Raw genomic sequence first — 13,867 nt, 5'->3', positions numbered from 1 at the left:
TGTCTCTGATTGGGAACCATACTCAGGCAGCTATCTATGGTTGTCTCTGATTGGGAACCATACTTAGGCAGCTATCTATGGTTGTCTCTGATTGGGAACCATACTTAGGCAGCTATCTATGGTTGTCTCTGATTGGGAACCATACTCAGGCAGCCGTTTCCCTCCTGTGTTTTGTGTTGTTTTCTGTTTCGTATCTTACCTGACAGAACTGTGCGCTTTCGTTTCATTTTTGTTTGAGTGTTTTTGGTGAAAATAAAACATCATGAACACTTTCCACGCTGCGCTTTGGTCTCATTCCGACGACGGCCGTTACAACTCGTAAAAGCCCAGTGTACTACTTGTGTGAAAAGTTTTAAACTAAATGTATTTGAGTCTTTACCAACATTTGCAACATGATTCTGATAATTGTCTGTACAAGACAGTTCATCTTATAATAGTTGTTTGCTATGTGTTTTCCAGTTTCTTTAAATACTTTGCAAATGCAACTTATTTGTAAGTGAGAACTGAAACGGTCTATTCATTTCTTTTCCATAGACGCTCTTATCCAGAGCACCTTACAGTAGTGATTGCGTTCATTTTCATACAGGTCCCCCAACAACTATAGTATCACATGCGCCGTGCTCGACCAACTGAGCCACATCATCACAAACCACTTGATGTCTCAATGTACTCAGTTCCTGTATTGGTCAGTGTTGTTCTTCAATGTACTCAGTTCCTGTATTGGTCAGTGTTGTTCTTCAATGTACTCAGTTCCTGTATTGGTCAGTGTTGTTCTTCAATGTACTCAGTTCCTGTATTGGTCAGTGTTGTTCTTCAATGTACTCAGTTCCTGTATTGGTCAGTGTTGTTCTTCAATGTACTCAGTTCCTGTATTGGTCAGTGTTGTTCTTCAATGTACTCAGTTCCTGTATTGGTCAGTGTTGTTCTTCAAGGTGATAGAAGTCAACAGCAGGGATCAACAACTAGATCCAGCCGCGGGCCCATTGTTTCCTGAGCGGCTGGTTGGGTGTAATGAATACTCAGGGGAGGAAAAAGGTGTCGATTCACGCGCGTACGATCACGTGTCTCTCTGATATACGTGGGAATATTTGCGAACAGACTTCATAAATAAAAATCACTTGGAGCTGTTTTCCTGGTGTTTTTACAGCCTTTTATGTAAAAACAATAAAAACCTAGATGACCAGCCGATGTACAATACAGTCATTCGTTTTTTACATTAGGTGGTTTGTAAGGATGGTAAATCAATACTGCACAAAAAGTGATTGTTTTTAAGTTATTTGATCAAGAAAAAATATTTAATGAGGTTGTTTTGTGTCTTTGCCGATAACTTTGCACCTTTTGATGTAAATGTTTGACACAGGGTTTTGGTATAATGCAGAGGAGAGGTAGGGAAGCAGGTATAATGTAGAGGAGAAGAGGTAGGGAAGCAGGCATAATGTAGAGGAGAAGAGGTAGGGAAGCAGGCATAATGTAGAGGAGAAGAGGTAGGGAAGCAGGCATAATGTAGAGGAGAAGAGGTAGGGAAGCAGGCATAATGTAGAGAAGAAGAGGTAGGGAAGCAGGCATAATGTAGAGGATAATAGATAGGGAAGAAGGCATCATGTAGAGGAGAAGAGGTAGGGAAGCAGGCATCATGTAGAGAAGAAGAGGTAGGGAAGCAGGCATAATGTAGAGGATAATAGATAGGGAAGCAGGCATAATGTAGAGAAGAAGAGGTAGGGAAGCAGGCATCATGTAGAGGAGAATAGATAGGGAAGCAGGCATAATGTAGAGGAGAATAGATAGGGAAGCAGGCATAATGTATCCTCTATTGACAGACTGTAAAGGGGGAGATGGCCGGTTGAAGAATTATATTCTGCTTATAGCTGCTCGAGGTACTGACTCGTTCCCTGGCTGCTTTTATGCAGAAATTACCAAAATGGAGAGCTACAAAAAGAAACTACATGTTAATAGATTAACATTTTAAATGTGTAATACTTTCAGGTCAGAATATTCAAATGCTTGGTTGTTCTCTGTCTCTGTGATTGAAGGAACTTGTGATTGGGTTTCCACATCATGCCTCCATCTCATCCTCAGGCCGAACCACTGTCATATTAACATGGCTCTGTCATTAAAGCAGACCTTCTCCTGGTTTAGCGCTAAAATAAGATGCAGAATGAGACAATAAAGTGCATTTGTGTTCAGTAGGTGCATTATGAATAAATAATTGTAAGTGCCTGGGCTACATCTTCCGGGATAATCACAAACTCACCCACTCACAGTGTATCTCCCGCATTATGGGGAGGAATATGGAATCAGGACTTTATAATGCAGCTGATGGAAGGAGAAACACGCTGTCTGTCTGCGGCTCTATTTCTAGACAAAGGAAAGAGAGAGGGAGACTTTGTGTTCAGTGGGAGAGACAGGGTTTAAAGTTGGACTGTACTGTAGGTAGGAAGGTTTTAGTTCTGTCCTGTCTTGTTTTGTCCTGTCCTGTCCCGTACTGTACTGTAGATAGGAATGATTTAGGTCTGTCCTGTCCTGTCCTGTCCTGTCCTGCCCTGTCCTGTCCTGCCCTGCCCTGTCCCGTACTGTACTGTAGATAGGAATGATTTAGGTCTGTCCTGCCCTGTCCTGTCCTGCCCTGTCCTGTCCTGCCCTGTCCTGTCCTGCCCTGTCCTGTCCTGTCCCGTCCTGTACTGTAGATAGGAATGATTTAGGTCCATCCTGTCCTGTCCCGTACTGTACTGTAGATACGAATGATTTAGTTCAGTCCTGTCCTGTCCTGTCCTGCCCTGTCCTGTCCCGTACTGTAGATAGGAATGATTTAGTTCTGTCCTGTCCTGTCCTGTCCTGTCCTGTCCCGTACTGTACTGTAGATAGGAATGATTTAGTTCAGTCCTGTCTTGTGCTGTCCTGCCCTGTCCTGTCCCGTACTGTACTGTAGATAGGATTGTTTTAGGTCCATCCTGTCCTGTCCCGTACTGTACTGTAGGTAGGAATGATTTAGTTCAGTCCTGTCCTGTCCTGTCCTGCCCTGTCCTGTCCCGTACTGTACTGTAGATAGGAATGATTTAGTTCAGTCCTGTCTTGTGCTGTCCTGTACTGTAGATAGGAATGATTTAGTTCAGTCCTGTCTTGTGCTGTCCTGTACTGTAGATAGGAATGCTTTAGGTCCATCCTGTCTTGTCCTGTACTGTAGATAGGATTGTTTTAGGTCTATCTTGTCCTGTCCTGTCCTGTCCTGTCCCGTACTGTACTGTAGATAGGATTGTTTTAGTTCTGTTCTGTCCTGTCCTGTCCTGTCCTGTCCCGTACTGTACTGTAGATAGGAATGTTTTAGTTCTGTCCTGTCTTGTTTTGTCCTGTACTGAACTGTACTATACTGTAGATAGGAAGGTTGTAGCTCTATCCTGTCTGGTTCTGTCTTGTACTGTAGATTGGAAGGTTTGGGGCTGGGGTTTACAGGCCCTGGATGGCACCCGGCTGGTCTGTGTATGTGGCTCTACTGCATGGCTGCTCCTGGCTGGGGTTCGTTTTGATCCATGGTGGAGTTGGGTGGATGCTGAGTCTGTTTGGGTACATGCTTGGGTTCACTGGATGCTGATTGGTTAGATAGATATCTGGGTGGATGCTGAGTCTGTTTGGGTACATGCTTGGGTTCACTGGATGCTGATTGGTTAGATAGATGTCTGGGTGGATGCTGAGTCTGTTTGGGTACATGCTTGGGTTCACTGGATGCTGATTGGTTAGATAGATGTCTGGGTGGATGCTGAGTCTGTTTGGGTACATGCTTGGGTTCACTGGATGCTGATTGGTTAGATAGATGTCTGGGTGGATGCTGAGTCTGTTTGGGTACATGCTTGGGTTCACTGGATGCTGATTGGTTAGATAGATGTCTGGGTGGATGCTGATTGGTTAGATGGATGTCTGGGTGGATGCTGGTTGGTTAGATGGATGTCTGGGTGGATGCTGATTGGTTAGATAGATGTCTGGGTGGATGCTGATTGGTTAGATAGATGTTTGGGTGGATGCTGATTGGGCAGGTCGGTTATGGATGTTGTTCTTTGGTTGTGTGGCTGTCTGGAAGGCAACATGAACAATGTGAAGTGATACATTTCATCGACCTGTCTAGTGATGGCCCTGCTGTGGTCTGTCTAGTGATGGCCCTGCTGTGGTCTGTCTAGTGATGGCCCTGCTGTGGTCTGTCTAGTGATGGCCCTGCTGTAGTCTGTCTAGTGATGGCCCTGCTGTAGTCTGTCTAGTGATGGCCCTGCTGTGGTCTGTCTAGTGATGGCCGGGCTGTGGTCTGTCTAGTGATGGCCCTGCTGCTGTCTGTCTAGTGATGGCCCTGCTGCTGTCTGTCTAGTGATGGCCCTGCTGTGGTCTGTCTAGTGATGGCCCTGCTGTGGTCTGTCTAGTGATGGCCCTGCTGTGGTCTGTCTAGTGATGGCCCTGCTGTGGTCTGTCTAGTGATGGCCCTGCTGTGGTCTGTCTAGTGATGGCCCTGCTGTAGTCTGTCTAGTGATGGCCCTGCTGTGGTCTGTCTAGTGATGGCCCTGCTGTGGTCTGTCTAGTGATGGCCCTGCTGTAGTCTGTCTAGTGATGGCCCTGCTGTGGTCTGTCTAGTGATGGCCCTGCTGTGGTCTGTCTAGTGATGGCCCTGCTGTGGTCTGTCTAGTGATGGCCCTGCTGTGGTCTGTCTAGTGATGGCCCTGCTGTGGTCTGTCTAGTGATGGCCCTGCTGCTGTCTGTCTAGTGATGGCCCTGCTGTGGTCTGTCTAGTGATGGCCCTGCTGTGGTCTGTCTAGTGATGGCCCTGCTGTGGTCTGTCTAGTGATGGCCCTGCTGTAGTCTGTCTAGTGATGGCCCTGCTGCTGTCTGTCTAGTGATGGCCCTGCTGTAGTCTGTCTAGTGATGGCCCTGCTGTGGTCTGTCTAGTGATGGCCCTGCTGTAGTCTGTCTAGTGATGGCCCTGCTGCTGTCTGTCTAGTGATGGCCCTGCTGTGGTCTGTCTAGTGATGGCCCTGCTGTGGTCTGTGTGGTGATGGCCCTGCTGTGGTCTGTCTAGTGATGGCCCTGCTGTGGTCTGTCTAGTGATGGCCCTGCTGTGGTCTGTCTAGTGATGGCCCTGCTGTGGTCTGTCTAGTGATGGCCCTGCTGTGGTCTGTCTAGTGATGGCCCTGCTGTGGTCTGTCTAGTGATGGCCCTGCTGTGGTCTGTCTAGTGATGGCCCTGCTGTGGTCTGTCTAGTGATGGCCCTGCTGTGGTCTGTCTAGTGATGGCCCTGCTGTGGTCTGTCTAGTGATGGCCCTGCTGTGGTCTGTCTAGTGATGGCCCTGCTGTGGTCTGTCTAGTGATGGCCCTGCTGTGGTCTGTCTAGTGATGGCCCTGCTGTGGTCTGTCTAGTGATGGCCCTGCTGTGGTCTGTCTAGTGATGGCCCTGCTGTGGTCTGTCTAGTGATGGCCCTGCTGTGGTCTGTCTAGTGATGGCCCTGCTGTGGTCTGTCTAGTGATGGCCCTGCTGTGGTCTGTCTAGTGATGGCCCTGCTGTGGTATGATTATTTATTTGATTTGCGCGCCCTCCAGTTTCATCGGAAGTTGTCCTGCTAGCGGGGCCCCTAGCCTTTAGGTAATGGCTTGTAGTCAGCATTTCACGGTAAGCTCTAAAGCTGTTGTATTCAGCATTTCACGGTAAGCTCTACAGCTGTTGTATTCAGCATTTCACGGTAAGCTCTACAGCTGTTGTATTCAGCATTTCACGGTAAGCTCTCCAGCTGTTGTATTCAGCATTTCACGGTAAGCTCTACAGCTGTTGTATTCAGCATTTCACGGTAAGCTCTACAGCTGTTGTATTCAGCATTTCACGGTAAGCTCTACAGCTGTTGTATTCAGCATTTAACGGTAAGCTCTACAGCTGTTGTATTCAGCATTTCACGGTAAGCTCTACAGCTGTTGTATTCAGCATTTCACGGTAAGCTCTACAGCTGTTGTATTCAGCATTTCACGGTAAGCTCTACAGCTGTTGTAGTAAGCATTTCACGGTAAGCTCTCCAGCTGTTGTATTCAGCATTTCACGGTAAGCTCTCCAGCTGTTGTATTCAGCATTTCACGGTAAGCTCTACAGCTGTTGTATTCAGCATTTCACGGTAAGCTCTCCAGCTGTTGTATTCAGCATTTCACGGTAAGCTCTCCAGCTGTTGTATTCAGCATTTCACGGTAAGCTCTACAGCTGTTGTATTCAGCATTTCACGGTAAGCTCTCCAGCTGTTGTATTCAGCATTTCACGGTAAGCTCTACAGCTGTTGTATTCAGCATTTCACGGTAAGCTCTACAGCTGTTGTATTCAGCATTTCACGGTAAGCTCTACAGCTGTTGTATTCAGCATTTCACGGTAAGCTCTACAGCTGTTGTATTCAGCATTTCACGGTAAGCTCTACAGCTGTTGTATTCAGCATTTCACGGTAAGCTCTACAGCTGTTGTATTCAGCCTCCCAGACCTGGGCTAAAACATCCGCCAACTCCTGGACAGTGTGTGGTGCAACGTGGCGTTGGTGGATGGAGCGAGACATGATGTCCCAGATGTGCTCAATTGGATTCAGGTCTGGGGAACGGGCGGGCCAGTCCATAGCATCAATGCCTTCCTCTTGCAGGAACTGCTGACACACTCCAGCCACATGAGGTTTAGCATTGTCTTGCATTAGGAGGAACCCAGGGCCAACCGCACCAGCATATGGTCTCACAAGGGGTCTGAGGATCTCATCTCAGTACCTAATGGCAGTCAGGCTACCTCTGGCGAGCACATGGAGGGCTGTGCGGCCCCCCAAAGAAATGCCACCCCACACCATGACTGACCCACTGCCAAACCGGTCATGCTGGAGGATGTTGCAGGCAGCAGAACATTCTCCATGGCATCTCCAGACTCTGTCACGTCTGTCACGTGCTCAGTGTGAACCTGCTTTCATCTGTGAAGAGCACAGGGCGCCAGTGGCGAATTTGCCAATCTTGGTGTTCTCTGGTAAATGCCAAACGTCCTGCACGGTGTTGGGGTGGAACAGGGAGGGACACTGCTGGGGGGGTGATGAGGGTGGAACAGGGAGGGACACTGCTGGGGGGGTGATGAGGGGACAGGGAGGGACACTGCTGGGGGGGTGATGGTGGGACAGGGAGGGACACTGCTGTCTGTGGGCCTGGGGTGGAACAGGGAGGGACACTGCTGTCTGTGGGCCTGGAACAGGGAGGGACACTGCTGTCTGTGGACCTGGAACAGGGAGGGACACTGCTGTCTGTGGGCCTGGAACAGGGAGGGACACTGCTGGGGGTGAGGAGGGTGGGACAGGGAGCGACACTGCTGGGGGTGAGGAGGGTGGGACAGGGAGGGACACTGCTGGGGGGTGAGGAGGGTGGGACAGGGAGCGACACTGCTGGGGGGGTATTGAGGGTGGGACAGGGAGGGACACTGCTGGGGGGTGAGGAGGGTGGGACAGGGAGCGACACTGCTGGGGGGTATTGAGGGTGGGACAGGGAGGGACACTGCTGGGGGGGGTGATGAGGGTGGGACAGGGAGGGACACTGCTGGGGGGTGATGAGGGTGGGACAGGGAGGGACACTGCTGGGGGGTGATGAGGGGACAGGGAGGGACACTGCTGGGGGGGGTGATGAGGGTGGGACAGGGAGGGACACTGCTGGGGGGGTGATGAGGGTGGGACAGGGAGGGACACTGCTGGGGGGGTGATGAGGGGACAGGGAGGGACACTGCTGGGGGGGTGACGGTGGGACAGGCTAAATAGGAGCAGGGACACATAGAAACACACCCTGATTGACAGGCCTCGTTGTTATGCAGCAGGAAGTTCTGTCTTTCCTCCTCTCTCCTGTGTGTGTTAGGGAGCATTGCAATGGCTCGTTTGTTGACTGACAATGGATCACTTCAATTTTCAATTTGTCCGAATGCTTTAGATTTGCTTCTCATCATTACATTGTATTTTTATATTTTTATTGTGATTCTGTGTGATGGTAGATTGACTGAGGAGGTGTATTGTGATGGTAGATTGACTGAGGAGGTGTATTGTGAATCTGTGTGATGGTAGATTGACTGAGGAGGTGTATTGTGAATCTGTGTGATGGTAGATTGACTGAGGAGGTGTATTGTGAATCTGTGTGATGGTAGATTGACTGAGGAGGTGTATTGTGAATCTGTGTGATGGTAGATTGACTGAGGAGGTTTATTGTGATTCTGTGTGATGGTAGATTGACTGAGGAGGTGTATTGTGAATCTGTGTGATGGTAGATTGACTGAGAAGCCCATTCTTTTAGTTCAGGGTTACTTTGAAAAACAAAGTGAAGAGGAATGAGTGGAGCTATATGATGTTATTATATCATACTATAGAGAAGGAGAAGTTGTCCCCTTCTCCTCTCCTCCTTATTTTCCAGCTGACTGACCACATTAAGCTGTTTCTCAGGAGTGCTGATATGCACATTACCATGCATTATTCTGAAACATTACCTGCCTGTCCTTCTCACAGTAATAACCACCGCCAAGACTCTATTCTAAAGCTAAATAATATTCACACCACAGAGGGAAAACACTTTGGTTTGACTTCATTATTCCTCTATAAATGTGCATATTGGGAGATGATTTTAGTGGGTTGTATTGTTCAGACTGTCTGTTCTTTAGATGTCAGAGAAAATTCTTACTGCAGGAGTGATCATGTCTGTATGTGTGTTTTCCTATCTATTCTCAGAATAGTTTATTGTTTATTGTCCAATGATTGCACGTTGGCGAGTAGTATTGATGGTAACGGCAGCTTTTCCACTCGTCTTCTCCGGGACCTGACCAGGCATCCGGCTCTTTGTCCTCTGTACCTGCGTCGCTTCCTCTTGCAAATAACGTGGATGTCGGCCCTGCCGGGTGTTAGGAGGATGTCTTGTGCGTCTTGTTTGTTGAAGGAAGAAATCTTTGTCTAATCCGAGGTGAGTGATCGCTGTCCTGATATCCAGAAGCTCTTTTTTTTGCCGTAAGATACGGTGGCAGAAACATTATGGACAAAATAAGTTACAAATAGTTGCCATTTCTTCCAGCGCCATTTTGTTTGTCATGAAGAGGGCACGACAAAGCCTATTCCCCCTCAGGAAACTAAAACGATTTGGCCTGGGTCCTGAGATCCTCAAAAGGTTCTACAGCTGCAGCATCGAGAGCATCCTGACCGGTTGCATCACTGCCTGGTACGGCAACTGCTCAGCCTCCGACCGCAAGGCACTACAGAGGGTAGTGCGTACGGCTCAGTACATCACTGAGGCTAAGCTGCCTGCCATCCAGGATTTCTACACCAGGCGGTGTCAAAGGAAGGCCCTAGAAATTGTCAAAGACCCCAGCCACCCCAGCCATAGACTGTTCTCTCTACTACCGCATGGCAAGCGGTACCGGAGTGCCAAGTCTTGGACAAAAAGGCTTCTCAACAGTTTTTACCCCCAAGCCATAAGACTCCTGAACAGGTAATCAAATGGCTACCCGGACTATTTGCATTGTGTGGCCCCCCAACCCCTCTTTTACGCTGCTGCTACTCTGTTCATCATATATGCATAGTCACTTTAACCATATCTACATGTACATACTACCACAATCAGCCTGACTAACCGGTGTCTGCATGTAGCCTCGCTACTGAATATAGCCTCTCTACTGTTTATAAACTCTCTACTGTTTATAGCCTCTCTACTGTATATAGCCTCTCTACTGTATATAACCTCTCTACTGTTTATAACCTCTCTACTGTTTATAACCTCTCTACTGTTTATAGCCTCTCTACTGTATATAGCCTCTCTACTGTATATAGCCTCTCTACTGTATATAACCTCTCTACTGTTTATAACCTCTCTACTGTTTATAGCCTCTCTACTGTATATAGCCTCTCTACTGTATATAACCTCTCTACTGTTTATAACCTCTCTACTGTTTATAGCCTCTCTACTGTATATAGCCTTGCTACTGTATATAGCCTCTCTACTGTATATAGCCTTGCTACTGTATATAGCCTCTCTACTGTATATAGCCTCTCTACTGTATATAGCCTCTCTACTGTATATAGCCTTGCTACTGTATATAGCCTCTCTACTGTATATAGCCTCTCTACTGTATATAGCCTCTCTACTGTATATAACCTCTCTACTGTTTATAACCTCTCTACTGTTTATAGCCTCTCTACTGTATATAGCCTCTCTACTGTATATAGCCTCTCTACTGTTTATAGCCTCTCTACTGTTTATAGCCTCTCTACTGTATATAGCCTTGCTACTGTATATAGCCTCTCTACTGTTTATAACCTCTCTACTGTTTATAGCCTCTCTACTGTATATAGCCTCTCTACTGTATATAGCCTCTCTACTGTTTATAGCCTCTCTACTGTATATAGCCTCTCTACTGTTTATAGCCTTGCTACTGTATATAGTCTGTCTTTTTACTGTTGTTTTATTTCTTTACTTACCTATTGTTCACCTAATACCTTTTTTGCACTATTGGTTACAGCCTGTAAGTAAACGTTTGACTGCAAGGTCTACTACACCTGCTGCATTCAGCGCATGTGACAAATAAACGTTGATTTGATTTGATGTGTCAAGTGTGTCATGGTGTGGTCTCAATCTGTCCATCTCTCAAAGTAAAGACAGGGTATTTACCAGACTATTGTCTAGGCTCAATCTGTCCATCTCTCAATGTAAAGACAGGGTATTTACCAGACTATTGTCTAGACTCAATCTGTCCATCTCTCAATGTAAAGACAGGGTATTTACCAGACTATTGTCTAGGCTCAATCTGTCCATCTCTCAATGTAAAGACAGGATGTTTACCTCTTGTCTAGGCTCAATATCATATCTTACCATGCAACATATATAATATCTTACCATGCAACATATATAATATCTTACCATGCAACATATATCATATCTTACCATGCAACATATATCATATCTTACCATGCAACATATATCATATCTTACCACGCAACATATATCATATCTTACCACGCAACATATATCATATCTTACCATGCAACATATATCATATCTTACCATGCAACATATATCATATCTCACCATGCAACATATATCATATCTTACCACGCAACATATATCATATCTTACCATGCAACATATATCATATCTTACCATGCAACCCACCTCTTTTCCAATACATGTTCAGAGGTTGACCAGTTGTTTGACTGCTCCCCTCGACACATTTTGACACAGTTTGATAAGCCCTGTGAAAACACACTCTTGGCATGCACGCACCCACACACACACGCGCACGCACGCACGCACGCACGCACGCACGCACACACACACACACACACACACACACACACACACACACACACACACACACACACACACACACACACACACACACACCCAGTCAGCCTAAGGATGGCAAATGATTTCCTTATCTTTATCCATTCATTAGGTAGAACCGTTTCTATGGAGCAGGTCACATGATCAAAGTGAATTCTGTTTATCTTGACGAGTTCTGGAACATAATCCTCCCGAGGATTCCGGAACATGTCTGAGTGACACCAGAGACGAGTTGTCCAGGTCACATCGCTCTCTCTGTTGCCTTTATGGAACTGTCTGGAATATACTGTAGAGTTTATGTAATCTGTCAAATAGACAGAGTACTTTCTACACCTTGAATCTCAATTAGGGACATTTAGAATGATAATCAACTGGAACATGGATCTATCGGGTATTGATTAAACGGTTAAAGTGAATTGAATACAGCCATATCGCTGTGTTAGTGCATTGACTGGTCTTAGGGTCTGATGGCTATAGCAACCAACTGCTGCAGTACAGGAAGGAAGGAAAGAAGGAAAGAAAGAAGGAAGGAGAGGAGGGTTTGTGATAAATACTGATGGAGGTTAAATCCTCGGAGCTTTACACCTTTATACCTTTCAATCCTGAAGAAAAAGCTTTCAACACACTGCCTGTCCTAAAACCATGAATTGAAATATATGCCCTCGGGGCCTCCTGAGTGGCGCAGTGGTCTAAGGCACTGCATCGCGGCGTCACTACAGCCTGGGGTTCGATCCGGGAGTACCGTAGGGCGGCGTGACCGGGAGTACCGTAGGGCGGCGTGACCGGGAGTACCGTAGGGCGGCGTGACCGGGAGTACCGTAGGGCGGCGTGACCGGGAGTACCGTAGGGCGGTGCCCAGTGTTGTCCGGTTTAGGAGAGGGTTTGGCTGTAGAGGGTTTGGCTGTAGAGGGTTTGGCTGTAGAGGGTTTGGCTGTAGAGGGTTTGGCTGTAGGGGGTTTGGCTGTAGGGGGCTTGGCTGTAGGGGGTTTGGCTGTAGGGGGTTTGGCTGTAGGGGGTTTGGCTGTAGGGGGGCTTGGCTGTAGGGGGCTTGGCTGTAGGGGGCTTGGCTGTAGGGGGTTTGGCTGTAGGGGTTTGGCTGTAGGGGGTTTGGCTGTAGGGGGCTTGGCTGTAGGGGGGCTTGGCTGTAGGGGGCTTGGCTGTAGGGGGCTTGGCTGTAGGGGGCTTGGCTGTAGAGGGTTTGGCTGTAGAGGGTTTGGCTGTAGAGGGTTTGGCTGTAGAGGGTTTGGCTGTAGAGGGTTTGGCTGTAGGGGGCTTTGCTTGGCTCATCGTGCTGGCTGGCTGGACACCTGCAGGTTGCGGTTGGCTTCCAGGTGAATCAGGTGGGTGTTAATAAACTCTAGAGGGTGGGTCCCCTGTGGGATGTTTAAGCTAACGTAGGCTAATGTGATTAGCATGAGGTTGTAAGTAACAAGAACATTTCCCAGGACATAGACATATCTGATATTGGCAGAAAGCTTTAGTTCTTGTTAATCTAACTGCACTGTCCAATTTACAGTAGCTATTACAGTGAAAGAATACCGTGCTATTGTTTGAGTAGAGTACACATTTATGAACATGAACATGCATTAATAAACCAATTAGGCACATTTGGGTAGTCTTGATACAACATTTTGAACAGAAATGCAACTCCAAGTTTATTGGATCAGTCTAAAACTTTGCACACACACTGATGCCATCTAGTGGCCAAGATCTAAATGGCTCCTGGGCAGGAATAATACATTATTGCCTTTCGATTGCATTTCAAAGATGATGTTACAAACTGCATTGTTTTTCTATGTATTATCTTTTATCAGATCTAATGTGTTATACTCTCCTACATTCATTTCACATTTCCACAAACTTCAAAGTGTTATGTTTCAAATGATATTAATAATATGCATATCCTTGCTTTAGGTCCTGAGATATAGGCAGTTATATTTTGGTATGTCATTTTAGGTGAAAATTGAAAAAAAGGGGTCCTATCGATTTTAAGAAGCGAGGTTTGGCAGGTCATGTTTCAGAGGACGCATGACTTGACCTTCACCGCCCGCTGCTGAGTTGCAGCGATGTGACAAGATCGGAATCAAGAAATTGGGGAGAAAAAGGGGGTCAAAAAATAAATGTTTTAACTTTCTCAACATCCACCCACTCCACCAACCTCTACCCCAGTCAGCCTCCACCCACCTCTATCCCACTCCACCCACCTCTACCCCAGTCCCAGTCCACCCCACCTCTATCCCACTCCACCAACCTCTACCCCAGTCCCACTCCACCCCACCTCTATCCCACTCCACCAACCTCTACCCCAGCCAGCCTCCACCCACCTATATCCCACTCCACCAACCTCTACCCCAGTCAGCCTCCACCCACCTCTACCCCAGCCCCACTCCACCAACCTCTACCCCAGCCAGCCTCCACCCACCTCTATCCCACTCCACCAACCTCTACCCCAGTCAGCCTCCACCCACCTCTATCCCACTCCACCAACCTCTACCCCAGTCAGCCTCCACCCACCTCTATCCCACTCCACCAACCTCTACCCCAGTCA

The 13,867-nt window shown here is 47.4% G+C and overlaps 1 protein-coding gene across 1 annotated transcript; it reads right to left on the bottom strand.

Moving 5' to 3' along the window:
* Positions 1-12,189: 12,189 nt before the first annotated feature.
* LOC123732583 (repetitive proline-rich cell wall protein 1-like) lies at positions 12,190-12,606 on the bottom strand. Its single transcript, XM_045711848.1, has one exon. It carries the CDS (start codon positions 12,604-12,606, stop codon positions 12,190-12,192), a length of 417 nt encoding a protein of 138 aa, XP_045567804.1.
* Positions 12,607-13,867: the final 1,261 nt, after the last annotated feature.

The sequence above is a fragment of the Salmo salar genome, unplaced genomic scaffold (assembly GCF_905237065.1).
Source record: "Salmo salar unplaced genomic scaffold, Ssal_v3.1, whole genome shotgun sequence".
Classification (NCBI taxonomy): Eukaryota; Metazoa; Chordata; class Actinopteri; order Salmoniformes; family Salmonidae; genus Salmo; species Salmo salar.
Note: the sequence above shows the minus strand (reverse complement) of the source record. Positions and strands in the feature narration are given on the sequence as shown.